Source organism: Sciurus vulgaris (assembly GCF_902686455.1).
Source record: "Sciurus vulgaris genome assembly, chromosome: 2".
NCBI lineage: Eukaryota > Metazoa > Chordata > Mammalia > Rodentia > Sciuridae > Sciurus > Sciurus vulgaris.
The window spans coordinates 39,243,952-39,270,090 of NC_136462.1; the positions used below are offsets into that span (position 1 = coordinate 39,243,952).

At 38.9% G+C, this 26,139-nt stretch overlaps 1 protein-coding gene and 1 pseudogene across 5 annotated transcripts in view; one reads left to right on the forward strand and one right to left on the reverse strand.

Annotated features, from left to right (window-relative positions):
- SYNE2 (spectrin repeat containing nuclear envelope protein 2) overlaps nt 1–26,139 on the reverse strand; it is a 320,339-nt gene that overhangs the window by 101,428 nt on the left and 192,772 nt on the right. For 3 of the 4 annotated variants that reach the window (XM_079126271.1, XM_079126269.1, XM_079126270.1), the window contains exons 58-65: nt 24,028–24,213; nt 21,945–22,067; nt 20,082–20,264; nt 15,423–15,554; nt 11,291–11,488; nt 10,601–10,675; nt 8,132–8,242; nt 3,904–4,020 (exon numbers count right to left, since the gene is read on the reverse strand). In XM_079126271.1, coding sequence (XP_078982397.1) covers nt 3,904–4,020; nt 8,132–8,242; nt 10,601–10,675; nt 11,291–11,488; nt 15,423–15,554; nt 20,082–20,264; nt 21,945–22,067; nt 24,028–24,213 — 1,125 coding nt within the window. The remainder of the gene's footprint in view (nt 1–3,903; nt 4,021–8,131; nt 8,243–10,600; nt 10,676–11,290; nt 11,489–15,422; nt 15,555–20,081; nt 20,265–21,944; nt 22,068–24,027; nt 24,214–26,139) is intronic. The other variant, XM_079126272.1, reaches the window with a different exon arrangement.
- LOC306653323 (nuclear speckle splicing regulatory protein 1-like) lies at nt 15,737–17,975 on the forward strand (annotated as a pseudogene). The gene has a single exon. The product of its transcript is annotated as a nuclear speckle splicing regulatory protein 1-like (transcript).

The following is a 26,139-nucleotide window of genomic DNA, read 5'->3' on the forward strand; positions in this document are numbered from 1 at the left end:
CCCTAGAACTTCCAAAGCTAAAGGACCTCAGGACCTGCCAGTGGTCAGTTTGCTCACACCTTTTGTTTTAAACAAAGACACCCAAGCCTCTGCGTAATCAGTTCACATGTGTCCCACCTCACCCAGTTGCTTCCACTTGCCCAAAGTCAACAGCTCTGTGATCTTTAAATTATGAGTCCCCAGTTATCTCCCTATTAGCATCTCAGCAAAACAGCTTCCCTGGATAATAGCCCCTGATTCTAAAGGCAGAAATCATGTAAATAAATGTCTTCTAATTGTACACTTTGGGAGGCTTAAAAGTTTAGCACAAGTATTTCTTATTAAATAAGAATTGTCATCTCTATGAAATGACTAAATTAATAACACTAACCTTTACTGTGCTCTTAGAGCCAGGCACTGTGCTAAACCTGATACAAAGACCGCCTCCCTATTTCACACTGCAGGTCTGTGTTTATTCTCAGTACACAGCTGAGGAAACTGAGGCTTTGGGAGGCTATTCAAACAGCCTGTGGTTACCCAATTAGTAAGTAGAACCAGAATCACACCCTGATTTCTCTATGCTTTGGAATCTACAAGTCCACATTCTGGACAGAATTTCACCAGCTCTCTGGTGTCCAGGTTAACCCCTTGGTGAGTCCCACTGTTTGATTTCTATATTGACACATCACACATCTAAACAATAGGACTCTGGCTAAAAGGCAAGTGAATTTTCTGGCTACAGTCACACCGCATGCTAAAATACCAGGCCTTAAGTTTACCCCTTCTACTGAGTCAATTCTACAAACGGCTGTGCATCTTCCTCACTTCTCACAGAAGGAGAGCTTGCCTGCCTGCAGGGCAACACCCACCTGCACACCTGCACACGCACAGACACGAGGATGCTGCTGGAAAGGCACGGCTGTCCTTTGTTCAGTGGGTCAAATCCACTTTGGTATCACATTTTTCTGTATTAAATATTTATTCTTCAATGCAATATGGGTCACAGATGACTCAGAATTTTACTAAAAATTGCACACTTGTCATTTGGTCAGCGCACTTAATCTCTAAAACAAGAGGACTGTTGAGGCCAACACACACAGGCTGCCTGGTCTCTGGAGCCCCCACTTTCCCTGAGGGCTGCTGTGTCAATGAAATGGAAATGACCAAAGGCAGGAGGCGAAAGGTCCCTGCCTGGTCAAAAGAGGGCTGAGTCCTGCCGTGGTGGAAGGGAAAATCAAACTGTTCTTTCTGCTCTAAGAATCCACTAGGCACCCCCAGGACGAAACTTCTGTTGGGATGAAAACACCAATGTACACACACAGACATCAATTGAAGAGAGTCACAGGGCTCTACAGTTGAAAGTCCAAGTTCTAAACCTGGAAGCAGGAGATCTGGGTATCAGTCTTAATTCTGCCCCTTCATAGCAGGGTGGCCTTGGACAACGTAACTTCTCTGAGCCTCCATGTGTCCATCTGTAAAGTGGGGCAACAGCCGTAACTACCTTAGAGAGCTAAAGTGAGGATTAAGAGAGAATATACATAAACCCCCAGTGCCTGGCCCATAAGAAGTGTTCAGCGGGCGTTTTTGTTCCTCTCCCTGTTCCTCTTCCTCTTCATTGTCATCGTTATGTGCTGTCGAGACCACCAGGGCTAAGTGACCTCCAGAGCACCCATACCAGGAGAAACACACCAAGCAGAACGCCTGCTGCCGCCAAAGCACAATGGAAGCTACCTCTGATTTTTAACTAGTTGACAGAAATTGATTCTAGCCCGGAAAAACAAAAACAAAAACAAACGTGAGGTCGGAACTTTCTTAGGCCTACGTACTGCCAGTGAGTGTAAACCTGGGACATTTTCCATTGTGTATATATACCACAGTTTCTTTATCCCTTCATCTGTTGAAGGGCATCGACGTTGGTTCCACAATCTAGCTATTGTGAATTGAGCTGCTATGAACATTGATGTGGCTGCATCACTGTAGGATGCTGATTTTAAGTCCTTTGAGTATAAACTGAGGAGTAGGACAGCTGGGTCAAAAGGTGGGTCCATTCCAAGTTGTCTGAGGAATCTCCATATTGCCTTCCAGAGTGGCTGCACCAATTTGCAACTCCACCACCAACGTATGAGTGTGTCTTTTTCACCACATCCTCGCCAACACTTATTATTGCTTGTTTTCCTGATAACAGCCATTCTGATTGGAGTTAGATGAAATCTTAGGGTGGTTTTGATTTGCATTTCTCTTAATTACTAGGGATGATGAGCACTTTTTCATATATTTATTGATCACCTGCATATCTTCTTCTGTGAAGTATCTACCCAGTTCCTTAGCCCATTTATTGATTGGGTTCTTTGTATTTTGGGTGTAAAGTTGTTTAAGTTCATATTAGTCAGCTATAAAGAAGAATAAAATTATGGTATTTGCTGGTAAATGGACGGAGTTGGAAATAAGCCAATCCCCAAAAATCAAAGGCCAAATGTATTCTCTGATGATACATAATGGGGGTGGGGAGTAGGGGTGTTGAGAGGGCAGGGCAAGAGAAGAATGGAGGAACTTTGGACTGTGTAGAGGGAAATGGGGTGGGAGGGAGTGGGGGAAGGAAAGACAGTGGACTGAGAGACATTATTACCCTATGTACACATATGATTACACGAATGGTGTACAACCATAGAAATAAAAAGTTGTACCCCATTTATGTACAATAAATCAAAATACAGTCTGCAAAAGTAAAAAATAAAGACTAAATTAAAAAAAGAAAGTGAAGGGGCTACTGGGTGGTAACTGTAGGCAGATGGAAATGACTAAAAGGAAAAATGTCACTGGGGATATAGCCTAGGTCTCTTTCTGTACCTGACTCCTCTCTCTCCCCCTCTCTCCCCCGTGCCTTCTCTTTCCCTCTCCCTCTCCCTCTCTCTCATTCCAAAATGCCAAGAGCTGAGCAGCTCTCCTCTGCCACACCTTTCCACTATGTCGCTCCTTTCCATCTTTGTCCCAGAGTGATGGAATTGACTGACATGGACTGAACCTCTGAAACCATGAGCCCAAAATAAACATTTTTTTTTTCTATGAGCTCAAAATAAACATTTTTTTTCTTTAAAAAAAAAAAAAAAAACAAAGAAAACAACTCTGTGACATTTGTCTGCGTTGCTGGGCACATATTGTTCAGAGAGAGAATGAAAGGGAAGAGGGTAAAGAGAGGAATAACAATTTGACAACTAATATATATATTTGCAAGAAGAGACAAATAATTGGGAGAAAAGACTATAAGGAGGAGGAGGAGGAAGAGAAGAGGAGGAGGGAAAGCAGGTCAGGATCTTTGTTGGAGCTACTCAGTGGAATCTTAGGTCCCCCTAAATGCTAAAACCAACCTGGAAAACAGGGCCCCCCAGAGGGCCTTCCTCAGAAATAATGTGCACAACGAAAAATTTGAAATTAGGAAGGTAGACTGGAAAATTCTGGAATTGATCCCTTACTTTCACACTGACCAACAGTAGTTTACTCTCTGAATTTTGATTTCCTCATTTGTAAACTTATGGGGGACATTAACCTGCTTCATCTAATCCAAAGATTAAACAGAAAACAAATACAAATGTCTTTTATGTAGTAGGCCATTAGTTAATTTTAGCTCTTCTTCCACCTTCACTGACCCCAAAATGCTGTGTGGACAGATTGAAGAAGTCACTAATGGAAAGATTACTTCAGACCACAAAGGGTGAACCAGTGGAAAAATGTCTCACTGTTCACACCATGCTTATTTTCTATGTAAATGGTGATGAATCTTCCATTGCAATAGCTTGAAAGCACATATACAGATGTTAACAAGGAACACTTGGCTTGGCACACAAAGTATTGCAGAACCCAGAAAGCCAGTCACCTCTGGGTGACAGTCCAGGTATTTAAGCAGTTAGCTTGTTAACAGGGACTTACCTCTTCTGCTTGGTTGAGCTTCAGGGAAAATTCTGGGCCTTGCTCAGTGTTTAGTGAGTCTGGTGCCAGAATTTGTACCATGGAACTATCACAGGTGCTTATTTTCTCATCTGCCCCCTACAAAGAAAAGAATCAGATATCCAGGAAAGGACTTGCCCTGCTGTCAGAGCAGTCTTCCTTGCCTGCTCATTTGCAGACTAACTCCTTGCAAAAATGTCTAAGAAGTCAGGTGCATTTTTAAAACAAGTTTCATTTGGAGGGAAAAAAAAATCAGTTTCCTCTGGTTTGTCTTATTTGTATGACTTAAATTCTCAAAAACTCTCTCTTCTTAATGAGCATATATGGGATCCATAGAGTTAAGTACTTAAGTAGATTACTCTGAGAGTTTAAATGAGATTCTATGATAGGGGCCACATTTCAAATAATGGGGAGAAAAATGAACTTATTAGATATAAAAATAACTATTGAGATATTTTATGAAAAATATAACTAAAGTTCTTGTCTCATCCTAACAATGAATTCTTTTTTTTTTTTCTGTGACCAGGGATTGAACCCAGAGGTGCTTAACCACTGAGCCACATCCCAAATCCTTTTCAAAAAAAAAAAAAAAAAAAAAATATATATATATATATATATATTTAGAGACAGGGTCTTACTGAGTTTCTAAGTGCCTTGCTAATCTGCTGAGGCTGGCTTTGAACTTGCAATCCTCCTGCCTCAGCCTCCTGAGTTGCTAGGATTACAGGTGTGCGCCACTGCGCCTGGCCCTAACAATGAATTCTAATTGTATCTACTGTTGAAATGTAAAGCTATACCATAAAAATTCTAGGGAGGGGGAGGGCTTTTAAAGCATGACAACAACTAAAAAGAATGTTAGTAGAGCATTAAAAAATAGAATAATGTGCACCACAGAAGACATATAATCTAAGTTAAAGAATAAACTGGGATAAAGTGTTATGTTCTTAATATGTTAATTAATCTTATAAATCAGTAAGTTAAACATCAATTCCTACAGAGAAAAAAGGGCAAAATGGTATGTACTAGCAATTCATAAAAGAATTACAAAAGCCGACAGACATCTAAAAGGAGATAACATTGTTTACGATATAAATTTGGTTTAAACACTGGTTAAAGGATCAGGCGGTTCCATGCATTCTTGGTGTGAATAAAGCTGGCAATCTTTCTGGAGGGCAGTTTGGCGATGTGTGTCACACTTTAAATGGAAATATTTAATTCCCTAATCCCACTTCTAAAGTTAACCCAGGCTAAACAGTGGGAAAATGATGTGTACAAAAATAATTAACATAGTGTGGCAAGAAGTGATGGATGCTGTAATCGACCAATCTGACTGGTCCCTTTACAAATGGAGTGATGTTGGACAAGGTAATGGGGACTCTTTAAACCTAACTCCTTGGTTTTCAAGGTGGGAATGAAGCCCACTTCACTCAAGTTTTGATTATTAAACAAGATGATGCATTTAAAGTACTTAGTAGACTCTAAAAAATTATTAGCTCTTCTTTAGCTACTTCTCCTGGAGCCAATAACTGTTATCAGAAACCAAGAACTGAACCAAATACTAAAGGCAAAACTTAGATAAAACTGGAAAGATAGGTAGGGATCATGAAAAACCTGGCATGTCAATGAGTTTGCATCTTAATTGAAAATCAGAATCCATGAAGGATATTAAGATTGGATTTAGTGTGATAGGTTTTAGGAAAAGTCATCTGTTAGTATTGTATAAGATGGACCAGAAAAAAATAAATGGAGGTTGTAAAACCAATTAGAAGGCTACTCCAACAGTCCAGAGGAGAAATAAAATTGCCTTACACAAGATGATGAAACAAAGAAAGGGAGGAGAGGGATTTGAAGATCCAGTGGCTTTCACTTGGGCACTGACTGGATAGGAAAGATGAGAATGAGGTCCCTAAGGTGACTCTGACGCTTATTCACCTCAGACTGAGAGAACAGTGGGTGTCACGAGAGGCCGTGGGAAATCAGGAGGAAAAGAAAACTCTGAAATCCATTTGGTCTACTGGATTTGAGGTGAAGAACATTCATCCAAAATGAGAAGTTTGTCAGGAGGGTAGACACATGGAGCAGATTTAAGATAAAATCCACAATTGGAGATTGGAGGTGGGAACCACTGGCACAGAGATGCCAGCACAGCTCTGGGAGGAGATGAGATCACCAGGAGAGAAAACAGAGGGAAGGCAGAGGAGGAGCATTCAGGGAATGCCCATCATCACAGACAGAAGAGAGGGCAAGGAAGGAGACAGAGGAGGGGCTGCAGCTGGAGGAGACAGGAAGTGCAGAATTAGGACAGTCAGAGGAAGACGGACTTCAAGGAGGAGGAGGTGGCGCAGAATGCTCTGCTCTGGAAAGATCAATAAGGATGAGGGCTAACAAAAGGATTAAATGTGGTGTTCTGAAAGTGGATCACGACAGCTTAAACACAGCCAGAGGTGGAAACAAGATGACAAAGGGGCCCAAGGAGCACCAAGGAATATGAAAGAGGAAGTAGAGTGACTGATGTGAGAAGCAGAATTAAGACTTTCAGTGAACTGAAGTACCACAGTAGGCCACGCACAGGACTTACACCCAAAGAACAGAACTGCAGGCGTACGTATAAAGATGTGGTAAGCCACAAGTGAGGTCCAGCAAGCTAGGGGCAGCAAAGGAGAGGACCAGCAATTTCTCTCAGGAGGCTCTTAGGAGGTGCCATGGAGGAGGCAGAAGTTGAGAGGGGTCTTTGGAATGGGGAGGACATCTACAGGCAGACATGGAGGAAGGGCAGGCCAGGACACCATGCAAAGAGCCACTCAAGAGCCAGGTTGGGTTCTGGGATGATCAGTTTGTTTTGGGGCAGGGGGGTCAAGTGGGAATCCACCAAGAGGCAGAAACTGAAGATTCAGGTGTAAGCAGAGCATGGTACCAGTGATTAGTGAAGGGCTGGGGTGGGAGCTGGGGGAGGGGCAGGCCCTAGACAGGAGGCAGGAGGTGGTGATGATGATGATTCAGTAGCAGACGTGTTTCAGGAGCAAAGGCATCGCTTTCAGATCAGGTTATGATGGTTTTCTTAAGAGAGGACATTGTCTTTTATTTTGAAAGATGAGAGAAGATTCCGAATGTCATAAGGAGAAAAAGACTTACTGCATTAATTTATCTTACATTAATTTTTTAAAAGGGATTGTGGAAAGAGTCCCCCCTCACCCTCCCCTGATACACACACACACATTTTAACTACTCCCAAAAGAGAGGCATGTTAAATGCTTTGGTGAAACAATGTGATTAGATGATTTTTGAAATTACTTTTTCCTCAGAAAAAGTACTCTTACTATCTGTTGAGTGGACAACAGAAATGCAAAAAAATCAGCAGGTATTTACTAAGTTGCTTTGCATTTGTGCAGAGGCAATGGTGAGAAGCTTTCAAACATTCACAACAGCCAAGATGAGGAACCAACTTACGAGTCCATTGATGGATGAATGGATAAAGAAAATGTGGTCTATGTACACTACAGAATACGATTCAGCCTTAACAATGAAAAAAAAAATCCTGCCATTTGCAATAACACAGATGGCCCTGGACAACCATATATTAAATGCAATAAGCCCGCACAGAAAGCTAAATACCACACAATTTCACTTACACTTGGAATCTAAAAAACTTGAAGCAGAGGGTAGAATTGCGGTTTACTAAGGACTGTGGGGAGGGACTGGGAGACATTGATCAAAGGATACAAAATTTCAGTTAGATAGGAGAAATAAGTCAAGAGATTACCATACAAAATGACTACAGTGAATGACAATGTATCGTACGTATACCTGCAAACTACCTAAGGAATAGATGTTAAGTGTTCTTATGCACACACGCACAATGATAAAATGATAAATATGCAAGTTAATGCATATGCTAATTAGCTTAGTCATTCCACACTGTACATGTATTTCGAAGCATCATGCTATACACCATAAATACATGCAATTTTCATTTGTCAACAATGACCAAAAAATGCAGTCCAGTTCTAAGCATTCTTTCAAACAGAAATTTTTTCTTTGACTTACTATCCCTTATTATAATTCCTCATATGGGACACATCTGTATTTTAAGGTTTGGAGGTGCTGACTGAAAGCAGAACAAAGGAAAGACGGGAAATGGGACACAAATTTGGCAAAAAAAAAGCTCCCCATTCCCATGCCCCACCTCTAGACCCGATATGCCCAGGATTACCGGAACGATGGTTGCAGAGGAGGAGGATGCTCCATCTTCCTCCAAGGCTGGGTCATGCTTCCAGAGTAAGGACCAAGACCTTGAAGACGGCTCCACTTTCTTATGTCCATTCTAAGACAGTGAGGAATTGGTTAGCAGAGGGAAGGAAGGCCCCGACCTTCTAACCAGCACCCTCCTTGGTTCTCTCACACAAGATTCAACTTTGCTGGGCACTTTGACATTAGGCTTGATTCTACCCCTCCCCCATATTCCATTGACATATTCTGCTAAGTAAGTCATATTTCAAATGTGGTTGCAAACTCTTCCTGAAACCTAAAAAAAAAATGTTTTTTTTTTTAAGTCGGGAGTAAATGCATGTCACAAAATGGTGTCTTTCAAACAGCACTTAGGAATTTAATTTGTGTTGGTAAATGTGACCTTAAATGCTGTCTTTAAAATAACAGTCCAATGAGTATTTTAAAAAGCTTAAAATCAGGGCTGGGGTTGCAGCTCAGTGGCAGAGCACTTGCCTAATGTGTGAGGCACTGGGTTTGATTCTCAGCACCACATATAAATAAATGAATAAAATAAAGGTCCATCAACATCTAAAAAATATTAAAAAAAAAAAAAAAGCTTAAAATCACTAATCATCAGAGAAATGCAAACTAAAACTATAAGGAGGGGCTGGGAGTGTGGTTCTTATCTAGCATGAATGAAGCCCTGGGTTTGATTCCCAGCACCACTAAATAAAACAGTGAAATATAATTCATACCTATTAGAATGGTGTTTATAAAAAAAGAGGAAAAATAATAAGTGTTGGCGAGGATGTGGAGGAAAGGGAACTCAAAATACAGTTGGGGGATTTTTTAATTAGCTAGTAGGGAGAGCAGTATACAGGTTCCTCAACAAATTAAAATAAAGCCTATGATCCAGCAATCCCACTATTGGGTATATATCCAAAGGATGAAATCAATACGTCAGAGATGTCTGCACTTCTGTGCTTATTGCAGCATTATTCATAATGGCCAAGATGTGGAATCAACCTGAGTGTCTATCAATGGACTAATGGAAAGAGAAAATGTTATATATGGAATACTACTCAGCCATAAACAGAAGCAAATCTTATCACCTGTGACAACATGGATGAACTAAGGGACATCTTATTAAATGAAATAAATAAGCCAGGCACAGAAAGACAAAGACTGAAGGATCTTGCTTATAAGTGAAGTGTAAAAAAGTTGAACTTAGAGAAAGAGAGAGTAGAATTGTTATTTATCAGGGTGGAGGGGACAGAGGGGCACTGGGGAGATGTTGGTCAAAGGATGAAATATTTCAGTTAGGAAGAATAAGATCCAGAGATAAATTGTGTGCCATGTTGACTACAGTCAATAACAATATATTACATACTTGAAAATTGCTTACATTTTTAAATGTTCTCCCACAAACAGAAAATGGTTTTACATTCATTACATGGATTTAGCCATTCCATAGCACCATGTTATACACCATAAATACGTATATATATGAGCTGAAGCAAATACGTGCCTGAAATTAAATCATACTAAAGAGTCCTCTGTTTTTGTCCCTGGCCCTGCCTCCATTCTGATGGTTCTCTCTGTCACACGGGGCATAATCAGACTGTAAAGGTGTCAGTGGTCAGAGGACATAGTAAACCTACATTCTTCTTTATCCTGACCCTCAGATGCACTGAGGCCTAGGTACTCTCTAGGACAAGAGAGTTCTGCATAACAACGGAGCTATAATACGATCTATAAAACAAGCATAAAAAAATGTCTAGTGGTCACATCTAAGCCATAAAAAGTAAGTAGGGGCTGAGGTTGTGGCTCAGTAGTAGAGCACTCGCCTAGCATGTGTGAGGCACTGGGTTTGACTCTCAGCACTCCATAAAAAAATAAAGATTTTGTGTCCATCAACAGCTAAAAAAAAAAATTTTTAAAAATTGTAAGTAGCTGCAATTTTTTTCCCTTCAGCTTAAAAACTTCAGTTTTTAAATTATGAAATGGAAATTGGTGTCAGGAAGTTCAAGTGTGAATGTCTCTTTCAACCAATTGTAATGAAGTAGTTGTATTAGTTGCTAACATAACACACATCTTTGACAACTACTATTTTAGCCCCCAAAAGTAATTTAAATATGGAAAAATAAAAGTTGTAAAAAAAAAAAAAAATCACACGGGAGTGGCAACCAAACAGCATATTCTCAAAACTTCAGAGAAAATACTCAGAAGTCAGGACATGAGCGAGGACTTCATCTTCTCCCTCTGCTAACAACTGCGTCTGAATTACATTTATCTCACTTGTACATAGTGAAGTAGGTTTCGATGTACTTCATGCTAATAACACGAGAACTACTTCAATCATACTTTAAAAATATCAATATTTTAAAAATCAACATTCATCTTAAGATCTTTTCTCTCATTTCTTTAGAGATTTGGTTCTAATGAACTTTAATGAGAAAATCATTTTCCTTACTTCACTCTTCAGGGAGCTTTCTTCGGCCTCTTCCTTGACGGCTGGCAAGAAAGACATGGAGCCTGGTCTGTCCAGCTGAAAGGGGCACAGCACAAGGACACCTGCAGTCAGGTTGCAGATCAACGTCGCCAGGATCCTGGCCTGGCTGCATTTTTCTGTAGCTAATTTTTTACTCACTTTATCCAAGATGCCCACCCACTCGAGCAGCTCTGGGCTCTGCACCTTTCTGCTCATCCAGCCTGAGAGCTTGGCCTGGTCCAGTGGTGGTTTCCTTTCATTTGCATTGCCTCCTGTGGCCCCTCTCCAAACAACTAAGAGTGTTATTCACTGATGTGGATTCGGAGAGGGCTGAGAGAAGTACTGGCCTATTTTTGAGTCTGCAATGGGTTGACTATTCCATAGGATGATACTTCAAAGGCAGCTCCCCACCCACCTGCCCATGGAATTTCATAAGCACGTTCTTAAATAACTCAGGCTAAGAATTCTGGGTTGAGCCCAGAATAGACACACCCTGAGGATTTATGCTCACTAGTAAACAACCTCAAGTGGAGTATTTCCACTTTAAAAAATTCCTTTACTATGGGCTATAGACAGAAAGACTATTCACCAGAGGTTATTCGGGTGAAAAATATTATCCATTTAACACTCTTGTGGAACGTGGGACAAGTATTAACATAAAGGTGTACCTACCTTCCACTCAGACACATCCATCTCAGCGGCTCCACCCTCTTCTGATGCTTTGGCTGACAGCACGTCTCCTTCTCCTTCTTGCTGTTCTTGCTTCAAATGCTGGTGAAGGTTTAGTACAGCAGCCTTCAATTTTACCAACAGGTCTTCTTTTTTCTGGTTTAACTGCAGAATCTGCTGTTCCAAACTTTTGATGTCTCCCTGTACAGAAAGAATATCTGCATTGTTTAGAAGTCTGAAGTCTTTGGATGTGCAGAGGAGCCAGGAGGAGCCAGCTCCCTTCAGTAAAAGAGATGATGGTTCTAGGCTGTTTGGTTGGAAAAGCCAGGAGCGACTCTCTGGTACAGTATAGTTCCTCCCTAGTCTGGCTGCATTTTCAAAGGATGTGAGTAGGTTACCTTAGGTCCTCTGTAGACCTTGTAAATCATAATATCTGAAGGTGGAGCCAAAACATGGAAACGTGCAACAGGCTGTATGGGTGACTGTGCAGAGCAGCTGGGGTGGAGAGCCACCACCCTCGTGTCCTAACAACAGGATTGGTGGACTCAGAACGCATAGGGCCAGGACACAGAAGTGCCTTCTGCCTACTTCCCATTTTGTCACATGGCATATTACAAATGCATTTTCTTAGGAGACCTGTTCTCATGTGTGCCCCAGAGATTCTTAAGCAGACTAACATTTGGGAATGGTTGAGTGAAAATAGACTTAGAAATCTCATTCTTTTATTATTGCCTTTGAAGACTTCTTCAGTATTACTAAATCATTTCTTCTTTCCATATTCAAGCTTACTATCAAATGGGAATAAATAAATAGTTACCCTGCAGTACAACTTGCTATGGGAATGATGGAGAGATGAGTCCAAATTTCATGTTATTTTTAACAACTGTTGATAATTTTTTTGATACATGGTAGATAAGCAAATGCCCACTGTCTACAAGGATTACAGAATTATAGAATCCTAGATTTGGAATGAATAACATGTGTTGTCTAGGCTAGCAACCTCCTCTCTAGCACCTAAGAGTCATTCAACCTGTATCTGAGCTCCTGCAATGAGTTCTGGTCAGAAAGTAGCCTGTTCTTTTTAGGAAACTTTCATGTGTTCAAAATTTGTTTTAGACTGGGAGGTATAGCTGGGTGATATAGCATTTGCTTAGCATGTACCAGGCCCTGGGTTCAATCCCCAGCACTTTCAAAAGAAATATATATAAAATAAAATTGTGTCTAATATATTCATTAACAACCCCCTTTTTTTTTACAGACCTAAAAGTTGCATGTCTTTACCTCTGAAGTTCAGAGAAAGAAGGTAAAGTTTTTTTTTCTTTTTTAAAATATTTTTTAGATGTTGATAGACCTTTATTTTATTCATTTAGTTATATGTGGTGCTGAGAATTGAACCCAGTGCCTCATACATGCTAGGCAAGCACTCTGCCACTGAGCCACAACCCCAGCCCTGAAGGTGAAGTTTCTAAAGCTGCAGTTAGCATGTGCCAGAGCACAGAGCTGGGCTTCCCTATGACTCACGTGTGACTGCACACATACCTACATCAATGTCCCCATTCCAAATGAAGTCCAAGTTCCCATGATCGCTAGTGCAAATGGTAACTTTCAGAATTAAATCTGGATTGGGCTGTGGTTTGTGTTCTGTTTTCAATAAACACTAAGCTTCCAAGGTCAAGTGCCCCCCACAACAAAAGTGCTACCATAGTCTTTAGAATAACACTTGGGGAAGAGAGCTGGCTGCTCAACCTGTCCTACTGTGGAGACACAGAGGGCACTGAGCAGCCAATTGCAGGTGGCACCTGCAGACCTGTGGGGCCAGGTCCCTGAGGTGGAGATCATTTCCATAATGCTACTAAAATGTTACTTGTCTTTTTTGCTGTGTTCACATTTGTCCTGATGGCACAAAAGCAATGGTGGGTAAAACTACTGTCACCTTACATGAACCAAGACAGGACATCAACTAGATCAATTAAATTCTTCACTCTGGTGGACTTACGGTAGGGAAAAAAAAAAGTGCCAGTCTCACTTAAGAACATGCATGATAAAGACTTTAATATTCTGGTGACAAAATAGGAAGTATGCCCAAAGTACTTTTGCTCTGTACCAAAGGACAATGGTTGAAGGAAAGGTTTTGCGTGAATGTTTGATTCTGATTGTGAGTTGAACTACTACCTGCCCTCGTCACATGAAATAAAACAGTTGGGAAACTATACTTTCGTACTTAAATGCTATACTTAAAGCCTCTTTTCTGAAGATATAGGTATTTTTTGTTTTTGCTTTTGGTCCTGGGGATTGAACCCAGGGGCACTCAACCACTGAGTCATATCCTCAGCCCTTTTTATATTTTATTTAGAGACAGGGTCTCATTCAGTTGCTGAGGCTGGCTTTGAACTCACAATCCTCCTGACTCAGCCTCTCAAGCTGCAAGGATTACAGGCATGTGCCACCATGCTCAGTGAGATAGGTGTTTTATATTGACTACCACCATGTGTCTACTTTTGGAAGATCTGAATAATATAGTGAAATGATATTGTCCAAATGATCAAACATTCTAAAGTATTCTAAAGTGGCACACAGTAGAAGATCCATTCAAAGTATAAGATGGATTTTAATGTGAAAATATGGAAAGTTCATTAATGTGGCTGCAGACCCCACTGATCACTAATCTGTGAGTGACTTTCATTTGTTGGGTTGAATGCAGTTTCAAAGAATATCCACAATTATTCAAAAGGGCTGTTAAACTATTCCCTCCTTTTGCAAGTACACTGTCTTTGAAAGGTTGAATTTTCCTTATACATATTGAACAAAATTGATATGATAGAATGTAGAATCTAGATGAGAATCTAGCTGTCTTCTAGTAAGCCAGACATTAATTTGCAAAAATGTAAAACAGTGTCACTCTTTTCATACTGTTTAGAGAGACATAATTATATTCATACAAATGCCAGGCATGGTGGTGCACACCTATAACCCCAGAGGCTCAGGAGGCTGAGACAGGAGGATCGAGAGTTCAAAGCCAGCTTCAGCAACAGCAAGGTGCTAAGCACCTCAATGAGACTCTGTCTCTAAATAAAATACAATATGGGGCTGGGGATGTGGCTCAGTGGCCGAGTGCCCCTGAGTTCAAGCCCTGGTATCACCCCCCCATACACGAAAATGTTATTTCTATTTCTATTAACATGGGTATGATTGCTATTTTAAAATAAACTAAATAAATACTTTTACTTCTGAGTTTCAATCCCTATATCCTCAGATATACAAATGAAAGCTCTTTGTAGTCCTCAAACTTTTTCATGTACACAGAAACCTGACATCTTCACAGTATTGACTCTTTAACATTGAGTCTGCATCATTGATCCCACCCCTTAATGGCCGTGTCACCTTGAACCTCTGTGTACTTTACCTTATATGTTAAGTATCTCGCCTCTGTCTCGCAGCTAGTATGTGTTGTAACCTTGCTTTGCAGTACCACATTAACTGCCTGCCTGTATCAGCTGGATCACAGGACAAAAACCACAGCTCTCTATAATCATTGGCATTAATCAGGTTTTTAAATACAGAAGTACTGACTTAAAAGTAAAGACTAAAGTATTAGAGGACTGATAGGCAAACCACTGTAACTGGGCGCTCTGGACATTAGTCATTATGGCACATGGAAATACAGCCTGGCATATGAAATCTTTCACTGTAATGGTATTCAGAGTTTTATTACCTCTAAAGCCCAGCCTGCCCACACTGCCTGACCACTATCCCAAAAACTAGTTAGAGAGCCAGGTTGCCCAGATAACCAATGCCACATGAGTCACTTTGGAATTGGAACAAATGCAGACCAAAATGTATCCTGCTGAGGCAGTGGACACTTGAAAAACTCCCCATTAAGGAAGAGATGTGGCAGCCCCAGTCCAGTTTCTGGGGACAGAACTGCCCAGCCTATGACTTTATTACGCTTCAATAATGACATTACACATCTACTTTATGAAACAGGAACGGAAAGTAAATACACATAAATAGCTTTAATTTGAAAAAAGAAGTCAGACAAAATGCTCTAGCACTGCAAAGGCTACTAAATACCAAGACATAAACACTACTTATTTTTATTGAATGAACTGATGGCAAATGAATGAAAGAAACTTACCTGCACTGCTGGAAGGCCCACAGCTTGGTCTGGTGACATATGTTCAAGAGAGAACTCATCCGAATAATTATTTAAGATCTGTTTCAAATTTTCTATTTCTTCATCACATTCATTAGTCTGTTTTATGACTATCTACAAAATACCCCCCCAAGAGAAAAACTGTTGTCATCAAACTGTTGACTCCATTAATGGGCTATTTCAATTATCTATGCCCATAAGTTCCAGTCAGATGCAGAAAATATGCACTCATACAGATTTCAACAAGAAATACAGAATATTTTATATTTATAAAGAATAGCGGTCGTCGTCGGCCACGTTCAGCGGAGACGGGAGCAAGATGGCGATTCCGGGCAGGCAGTATGGGCTTATTTTGCCAAAGAAAACACAGCAGTTGCACCCTGTTTTGCAAAAACCTTCAGTATTTGGGAATGATTCTGATGATGATGATGAGACCTCCGTGAGTGAAAGCCTTCAGAGAGAAGCTGCTAAGAAGCAAGCCGTGAACAGACTAAATGGAAATTCAGAAGGCCCTTGCAGAAGATTCTACTGTATATGAATATGACAGTATTTATGATGAAATGCAGAAAAAAAAGGAGGAAAGTAATCCCAAATTGCTTTTGGGAAAAGATCGGAAGCCAAAATATATTCATAACTTACTAAAAGCAGTTGAGATCCGAAAAAAGGAACAGGAAAAAAGAATGGAAAAGAAAATACAGCGAGAATGAGAAATGGAAAAGGGAGAATTTGATGATAAAGAGGCATTTGTGACATCTGCTTAGAAAAAAAAATTGCAAGAGAGAGCTGAAGAGGAAGAAAGAGAAAAGAGGGCTGCTGCACTTGCAGCACGTTTGGATGTAACCAAACAGAAGGACCTCAGTGGATTTTATAGGCACCTGTTAAATCAAGCAGTTGGAGAAGAGGAAGTACCTAAATGCAGCTTTCGTGAAGCTCGGTGAGAGGTCTGGAATAAAGGAAGAGAAATCAAGAGGTTACTCTGATGAAGTAAATTCAGAGAACAGAGAGCTACAAGAGAAATGCATTATCCAAACTGGTGTAAAGGAGGAAAACCCAGATGCGGACAGTGATTTGGATACTAAGAGCGAGGATGATGAAATGGAAGAAAACAAAATGAACTGCAGAAGACAAAAGGTCACAGAGACCTCTAAGAATTACTCCAAGCATCACAGGAATCAATCCCATTCACGGTCATCTAGTGAAGAAAGAGGACATGGTGCCAGACACCACACTAAAAGTTTCAAGGCAAGAGGACATGAGAAAAGGGAGGATCCACACCACGAGAGGCAGTCCAGAGACCAAGAGAATTATACTGACTGTGACCACCAAAAAGAAAAGAATTCTCATAGGCACAGAGAGACCAGTCATAGAGATTCCCACTGGAAGAGGCATGAACACGAAGATAAATCAAGGGGAAGAGGTCAGAGAGAAAGAAATGACAGAGAATGGAAAAGAGAGAGAGAGAGGGAGAAATTCTACTCTAGAGAACAAGAAAGAGATAGACAACAAAATGATTGTGACCAGTACATTGAGAGAGGAGGAGAGAAGGAAGAAAAAAGCAAAACAAAGAAGGAACACATGAAAGTAAGGAAGGAAAGATATGAAAATAATGGTAAGTACAGAGATGGGGAAAACCAAGAAGTAAGTGTTCAGTCTTCAGAAAGAAATCAAGACAGACAGGAAGGCACAGCAAATTCTAAGGCAAAAGTTGAGTTTCTTGACCAGGAAAGATCCAGCAAAATAAGAAACATGGAAAAGGACAAAGAAAGAAGACAAGACAAACCCTCTAGTTCTGAAACATCACTGGGAGCAAAACACAGACTCACAGAGGAAAGGCAAGAGCAGGACAAAGAACAAGAGAGACCACCTGAGGCAGTAAGCAAGTTTGCAAAGCGGAACAATGAGGAAACTGTAATGTCAGCTAGAGACAGGTACCTGGCCAGGCAAATGGCACGGGTTAATGCAAAGACCTATATTGAAAAAGAAGATGACTGATGACTGCTCCCAACAGGAAGATCTGTGGAAGCATAAAACATTGTAACTCCTGGAATTTGCTTTTTGTAAAAGTATAAAAAAATGTATTAGGAATGAATGGGAAGTATTTTTAAATAGAGTTCAAAATTCACTTTTTCATTTAGGTTTATATTAGAAATCAGTTCTTTTATCTTGAATGTTTAGCTGAATTTATTTATATTTCCTTATTAATAGCACATTCTTGATTGTATGCAAGAACCATTAGAGTGTGCCAAATCCCTCCCGGTAGGTACTTAATGTAGGAAAGTTGGCTCTGTTAAAACCATTAAAAAATAAACAACTCTCCTAATAATGTTGCTTTTGTTGCAGGATCTGTTTTGTTTTATAAATACTGTATTTCAGATAAAAATATGTGAACTTGACAAGTAAAATAGAGAAAATTGTGACTTTATGTTCTAAAATTTGTATAAAAGTGTGAAATATGTATCATGCATTTTGTCTAAATAACTTCTTAACCTACAACTTATTGACTAAATGAAAATAAAAATGATATGCTTATACTGTTAAAAAAAAAAAAAAAAAAAAAAAAAAAAGAACAGCGTTTGCAAAGCTGACCTGACCCTCTTGCTCTGCTAGGTGTCAGGTCACCTTGGGCGGTGCTTAGAGTACGAGACTAAGTAGACCCATATTTCCTCCAAAGTATTGCCCATCTTGTGAGCTTATTCTGGGAATCCTTTTATGGCATATTGTTAAGATTTATGAAATTACTGCTATGTCATATACGCCTTTTTAATACATAATCCACATGGAGCTTTCTAAAAGAACAGTGATATTACTGATTCAGAATGGATAGGGCACGAGATTTGAGCAATGATGAATTTTCCTGGTTCACACATATTCTCCCTGGTATCCCTCAGGACCAATGAGGTACATTTTATAAGTAAAAAGCGTAAAGGTTCAAGAGCAGTCTGAGTTTGCAAAACTAACCAGAACAGCACAGGGAACCTGGTGTTAAGGGAGCAGAGCTCAGACCTATTTGTGAACTAAATGTTCTGATTCAAATATGATGAAAGATAAATGGACTTCAAAACCAAGTCTAGATATTTCTCTGGTATGCTTCATTTGTGAAGCAGAATACCTTTTGAAACTACAAAGTTTCTGGCCAACACATAATTCATCCTTGTATTTTCTTTAATATTTAACTGTAATTTTAGCTGCAGGCTGGAAATGAATAACTATGTTCACTGCACACACCTGTTCCCAGTCCTCAACAGTGAACTACATCTCATTACTCCCCACAAAAGTAATGTGTCTTATTTCCCACAAGGAAGGCACCTGTAATATCTACAGTAGGAATTAAAGGAAATGTCCCATATTCTAATGGTTTTCATTATCACTGGCTTACTTAGCTTTGAAAGATATGAGGGGACATCTGATTTCCACCAACACAATAAGATGGAAAATTTTGGCAGCACAGTTTGATACCTAACTTGGCAAAAAAAAAAAAAGTATTTTCCACCATCCCCTTTTCATCTTGTAAGGAAGCCGCTTTAAAGCATAGTTAAGAATTATTATTATTTTTTCCTGCCCAAGAGACCAATAAAGCACCAAAAGATTAAAAATAATACATTGAGTTTGATATTCTTTTCCTTATACATTATTTAAAAATAGTACATTGAGTGCTATGTCTTTTTTTCTCTCTGTGGGTGTTAGAAAATGACATCAGCTGATTACTAGCCAGGTCAGAGGGACTGTGTGAGGTAAGACTCAAACCAGGGAATACACTATCCCCAAACCTCAGGAGGATCAAGTGGCCGCCACAATGTGCATGAAATTTAAGAAGGAACAAGATAGAGCAGTGTTCGAAGGCAGGATGCAGGATGTCTGCCAAGAGGGTCTGTAGAATTCAAGGTCTTTCAGCAATTTCTCTTCTGGGGTATGAGAGTGGTTGTTGATCTAGGAATAAATGCTAAAGAAAAAAGAGCATTTCTGACCAATGATGATTTCTGGCTTGAGACTGGTGATCTAACAAAATTTAAGTGGTGGGGGGACACCTCTCTGGAGAGAGGTTCAAAAATGTTATCAGTTAGAAGGAAGAGATCCTTAATACTGAGAAATGACATCAACGGTTCAGAAACTCAAACTTCTATTATATTTGCACACAAATTAACTTCCGTGCAGGTTAACCTTGCAGCTGCTCAGTAAATTATTTAACACCCTGACACCAGATTCCATGAAGACTGTAAAGTGCCTACCCTCTACGTACTCACGTGCTGGAAAGTAAAATGAGCTGATCAATAGAAATGACTGAGATGGATAGAGATAACCATATGATGATTGCTTTATAGGTCTGTTGGCTTGGAAGCCAAGTCTCTGGAGAGATTGAAAATGCCTTGTATAGATTCAAATCTCTTCCCACAGCATTGTACCCAATAGGTTTTTAATAGATGTAAAATGGAATTAAATAGACCAAGACTATGCTTTAATGTCTTCAACCAGAGCAAGGGCAAGAACAAAGAAAAATAAACAGCACCATTTGGGCAAGAAAATAAGATTTTATATCAAATGCCACCTCTTCATCATAATTATTTTCAATTAAAATTGAGAATAAAACCAGCTTTTGCTGAACATTTTTATCCAATAAATTGGTTGCCATCATGAACTGCTCACCTTCAATAACTCATTTTGTTCCTGAGTCACATTTTCTAATAGTTTCACAGCTTGCAAAAGCTGATTTGTCCGCTGAAACACAGGCAGATGTTTTGTCCCTGCCTGGGGTAGCCTCAGTTCCACTTGGTAAGACACAATCTCAGCAATGGTTTTCTTCATGGGACGTATATTTTCAAGTATGACCTTAATAACACAAGAGAAGCATGGTACGTAAATGGAGTAAAAGGTCACTGCTAAGTTTAATTATTCAAAATTAAAATACTAGATACTTCAGTCTCTATAGTTTCAATGTTTAAAACATTTCCTTAACTCAGATTGAAAAGAACCATCACATTACTTGGGATGTTAGTTGAGGGTCTCAAAAAAGAATGCTCAGGGTAAGAGCAACTTTCCAGCATTTACTTGTGCCCTTGGATGGCCCTTTGCTTCCTTCTTTCCCTCCCTTCTCTATAGGGAACTGATGTTCAGCTTTGCATACTGCCACTAAGCAGTGGGCTATCAAAGGGCAAGTACTGCATCTTACCTTCAGAGCAACTGCACAGAGCTTCCTGCATATCCCTCAAAAATGCTTTTTAATTTGAACAATATTGTCCAGAAAATTTTATAAGTTCCAGGAGTATAATTATATTTGGCTTTAATAACTGCCAATCCATAGAATCTGGATCGATCTGCCTGCATGCCCACCTATCTACCTATGTAATTTGTAGGGGATTGAATCTCGGGCCTCATATATACTAGGTAAGCATCCTATTACTGAGCTACATATCCAATCCTTTTTATTTCACTTTGAGAGAGGGTCTCACAAAGTTGCCCAGACTGCCCTTGAACTTGAGATTCTTTTGACTCAGCCTCTTAAGTAGCTGGATCACAGCAATTGTTACCACACTCGGCTCCTAACTAACGAATTAAGAGAGATTAGTTCCTTTACTAAATTCTTTTTTTTTGTTTTGTTTTGTTTTTTGGGGTACCGGGGATTGAACTCAGGGACACTATTTTGTATTTTATTTAGAGACAGGGTCTCACTGAGTTGCTAAGCACCTTGCTTTTGCTGAGGCTGGCTTTGAACTCGTCATCCTCCTGCCTCAGCCTCCCAAGCTGCTGGGATTACAGGTGTGCACCACCGTACCTGGCAGTCACTTTACTAAATACTTCATATATATCACTTCATTTCATCTGCACAACTTTCCCAAGAGGGAAGTATCCTAATCTCCATTTCAGAGGTGCCCAGAAGTTAGAAGACCCAAGTAATTGAGATTATAAGAGGCAGGGATGAGATTAAAACCCAGGTCTGCCTGATCCCAAAACACAAGTTTTTGATCACTAGGCTAAGAAGGAATCAAAGTCTGTCTGCTGCTTAGTGTCTCAGCTCCTGTGCTCGGGGCTCCATACACACTGTAACTGGCCAATGTAATGACCTCAATACCAAAGTACAGATATGACAAGACACATGCCTACTCAAGTTCACAGAGCTGGGAAGCAGTGTTATAGGGCTAGAACCCATTTTAGCTTAACTTTGGTGCTCAAGTTCTTTAGACTTAAAAGCAAACTTACCTATAAGAAAATTATCTTTACATAGGTAGCATTACAAATATGATTTAAAACATATTTATATTTATTCATATCTATTTCTAAACCTTATTTTTGCTATTATTCTAGCAAGATGAATACTTTGGGAGCTGAGGGTTTAGTTTAGTGTTAGAGTGCTGCCCTAGTCGTCAGGGGGCCCTGAGTTCAATTACCAGGATCATAAGACAAAACAGAACAAAACAAGACTAATACTTTGCATCACATCATATTATCACATATTTTTAAACAGACATAACAAGTATTATAAGAATACTTTTAATAATCATCTATGCTTACCTCTCCATGCTTAAGATGTTCTTCAGGTGAAAAATCAAATATTTCTTTTGATAATAGGATAGTTCTGATTTTTGAAACTTTTTTCTCCATTGATTTTATTTCAGATTCAATAGCAACCACATCCTAGAATTTCAGAAACAAGAACCAACTTAGGCAATATATGCTATAGGGCTGGGGAGATAGCTCAGTGGGTAGAGTGCTTGCCTAGCAAGCACACCGCCCTGGGTTCAATCCCCAGCACCGCAAAAAAAAAAAAAAAAAAAAAAAAAAAAAAAAAAAAAAGCTATAAATTAATAATGTGTAAAACACAATTAATTGCCATTAATTCTATTCTTACATTTGACCAAAGAATGTTTGCTACTCATACCTCTTAAAAACTCACCAAATACTACAAAGATAATTTTCACTACTTTTAATAAAAATGTCATTATACTAATAGCATACTGTACTACAGAGCACTGTTGAATTAAAATAATCATAGAGCCAATTTTCATTTGCTCATGAGAACAAAGATAACATGCATTCAAATCACTTTTTAAATAAGCTCTGTTATCTATAGACTCTTTAAATTTATCTTTGAAACTGTTTAAAACACTTGAAAACAGGTGGGTCTGACATGTAAAAAATTCCACCACTTTAAGTAAAATGATAAAACCACCCTTGAAAAACTAACACACAAAGATTAGAAAACTGATCAGATTTTATCAACCCCCTGATAAAATATTGCCAGGCAGAATGTCATTAAATGACTTTATAATTTACTCAGGTTAATTTAAATAATAGATCACTTGTTCAATGGTTATTGCTCCTGTCAGTGTCAATGTCCAGAACCTGGCCAAGTACCTGAAAGTGAAAATGCTACAAAAATAGGTTAAAATATGTGCTGTAAACTCTAGATACCGAAATGCACGCCACTGTAACAGACCCTTCAGACCGACTTTTGGAGATCAGTACAGATCCTTGTAGCAATAAGATGGTACGGTTAATAATGGAGATTTAAAAACTTCATAAAAATAGCCTGAGGGTTTCAAATTCTAGCAGTTTGGAGTCACTCGATATAGGGAAAAGCAGAACTTGATAAGCCTGAAGCAGACAGACAGTAAATACAGTGATTGCTTTTAGTAATACCTTCAAATTATGAGAAAAAGTTAAAGTACACTAAATTATTTTCTGTACCTACTGTTTGAGAAGGTACATAAAAATTCACCATGCATTTCACAGTAACTTCTATCAGAAGTTGCAGAAGCACTTTAAAACTATGGACTATCAGTAACCAAGAGCTTACTTCAACAGCGACTATTCCCTGAAGCTACAAGAGTATGGTATGAAGAATGTCAGAGAGAAACACCAGGTAAATAACAGAATGAACTGCAATAGCCTTTACCAGGTGACTTTACGTAAATGCTTCATGTATTTAAGCAAAAGTTACTTAAAAATTCTGTGATGGTACATGCAGCAGTTGTAGAGTATCTGCATGCAGGAGGCCCTGGGCTGGATCCCAAGCACCACATACATAAAAAAGAAAGAAAAAAATACAAATACATAAAAAAGAAAGAAAAGAAGAAAAACAAAAATGCAGTGGCTAACCTCTCAATAAATGTATGCTACTGGTGAAAGAAGGCTCAGGAGGCTACCTGTTTTAATTCCATCTTTCCATATCAATGTTTTAATGAACTAACTAACTAATTAACTCATTAATTCACATTTTTGGGGTGTTAGGGATCAAACCCAGGACCTCACACGTGTTAGGCAAGCAATCTACCACTGAGCTGTATCCCCAGCTATAACCCCCTTCTGTCTTTAAAATCAACAATATCTCCTTTGGAACAAAGAGAAAACAATGAGCTTATTTGAAAAGGATCCTTCACTCTTTAGATGGAATATTTCTGGATTAAGAATGGGGATGGGCTTTGTTGTTTTAATTTCACTAAAGGTTGCAAAATAAAGTAAAAGGATCATAAGTGAAAATTTTACTAGTTTGTTGTGTGTTTGTATAATTAGGACATGATCAGTAGTATAACTAATTTGCCAGATGAAATACAAATTCAAAACAGGAAGTCACATCTCTATGGTGCCAACTTACATCTGCTACCCGCTGAATGTGGGGAAGGCTTTCCATTATTTGTTGTTGTAAAGCTACGACTTGACTACTGAGGTCGTGTATGGACTGTATTAAGTCATCTGTTTCAAAAATGATAGATAAGTCTTCCAGGTCTGTGAAAACTGAATGTAAAAGACTGTGCTTCTGCTCAGAATCTTCCAAAGCCATCTAGATAGAGAAACAAAGAAAAGAGAAAAACAGTAAGATACTAAACAAGTCAATTACAATTTAAAATGGAGAAAATTAAAATTTGTCAGCATTTCAAACTCCTGGTCATTTCCATTTTCATAGTGAAAACACCAAATATTCCCTATTGCCAATGGCCGTGGATGACTTTAGAGTATCTGCTGTAATACGGTGTCACCCAGGTTCTGTATTCCTTACCCCAAATGCTTGGGACCTAAAGTCTTAGTTTTCAGAATTTTTTTTCTTTTTTAAGATTTTGGAATATTTACATATACATAATAAAATATCTTAGAGATGGGACTCCAGTCTACAAACAAAATTCACTTATGGAATATATATACACCTTATACACATATCCTGAAGGTAATTTTATACAATATTTTTAGCGTGTCTGTATTTTGACTCTGACCCATCACATGTTTCAGATTCTGGAGCAATTTTAGATTTCAGATTTTCAGGTGAGAGATGCTCAACTTATAATAAGAAGTATATTTATTTGACCTTCATCCCGAGTTCCTAGCAGAGCTTCTAAAGTCCTTGGAATTTCCTGAGTGATAGAGTGAGAAGAGTGTCATTAATTACTCATAGTCTTCTTTGAAACATGTATTAACTTTCAAACTCAATATTTCCTTTTGGTTTGTTTTTGTGGGGCTGAGGATCAAGCCCAGGGCCTTGTGCATGCTAGGCAAGTGCTCTACCACTGTATACTTAAGATTTTAAAATATCTCAGCTACCTACTAGAAATGTTCAGCCTGCTAGGGCAGTCTTCAGATAATTCCATAAAAATCAAAGTGATATTAGAAAGAACATTGCTTATGCAGGTGGAATTCTAATCATAAGTCTCAAAAATTAATCAGGTTCTTCAGAATTTTCTATTGATCTTATTCAAAATCCGAGTTAAGGAAAACAAAACCAATGCCTCTTACCAGTAATAACATTTACAATAGCATTGGAAACCATGAAATACTTAAATTTAACTTTATACAAACAAGACCAGTACCCTGAAAATTATAAAACATTTCTGCAAGAAATTAAAGACCCACCCCCCAAAAATAAAGAGCTATATCATGTTCCTGGACTGGACTGCACAGTCAATATGGTTAAGATGTTAATTCTCCAGCCATGTCAATGTTCATAGCTGCTCAATTCACAATAGCCAGATTGTGGAACCAACCTAGATGCCCTTCAATAGATGAATGGACAAAGAAACTGCGGTATATATATATATATATATATATATATATATATATACATACATATATATATAATGGAATATTACTCAGCCATAAAGAATAATAAAATTTTGGCATTTGCAGGCAAATGGATGAAATTGGAGAATATCATGCTAAGTGAGATAAGCCAATCTCAAAAAACCAAAGGACAAATGATTTCACTGATAAGCGGATGATGATACATAATGGGGGATGGGAGGGAGGCAAGAATGGAGGAAGGAGAGACTGTATAGAGGGAAAAGAGGGGTGGGAGGGGTGGGGGGAAGGAAAAAATAACAGAATGAATCAAACACCATTATCCCATGTAAATGTATGATTACACAAATGGTATGCCTGTACTTCATGTACAATCAGAGAAACAAGTTGTACCCCATTTGTTTACAATTAAAAAAAGTTGTTAATTCTCCCCAAATTGATCAGTAGATTTAATGTAATCCCACTCAAAATTCCAACAGACCTTTAAATAGAAATTGACAAGCAAATTCTAAGATTTACATGAAAACGCAAAAGAATAAGATTAGCCAAGGGGCTGGGGTTGTGGCTCAGTGGTAGAGCACTTGCCTGGCATGTGTGAGGCACTGGGTTTGATTCTCAGCACCATAGAAAAATAAATAAATTAAATAAAGGTCCATCAACAACTAAAAAAATTTTTTACCAAGTGATTGAAAATAAAAAG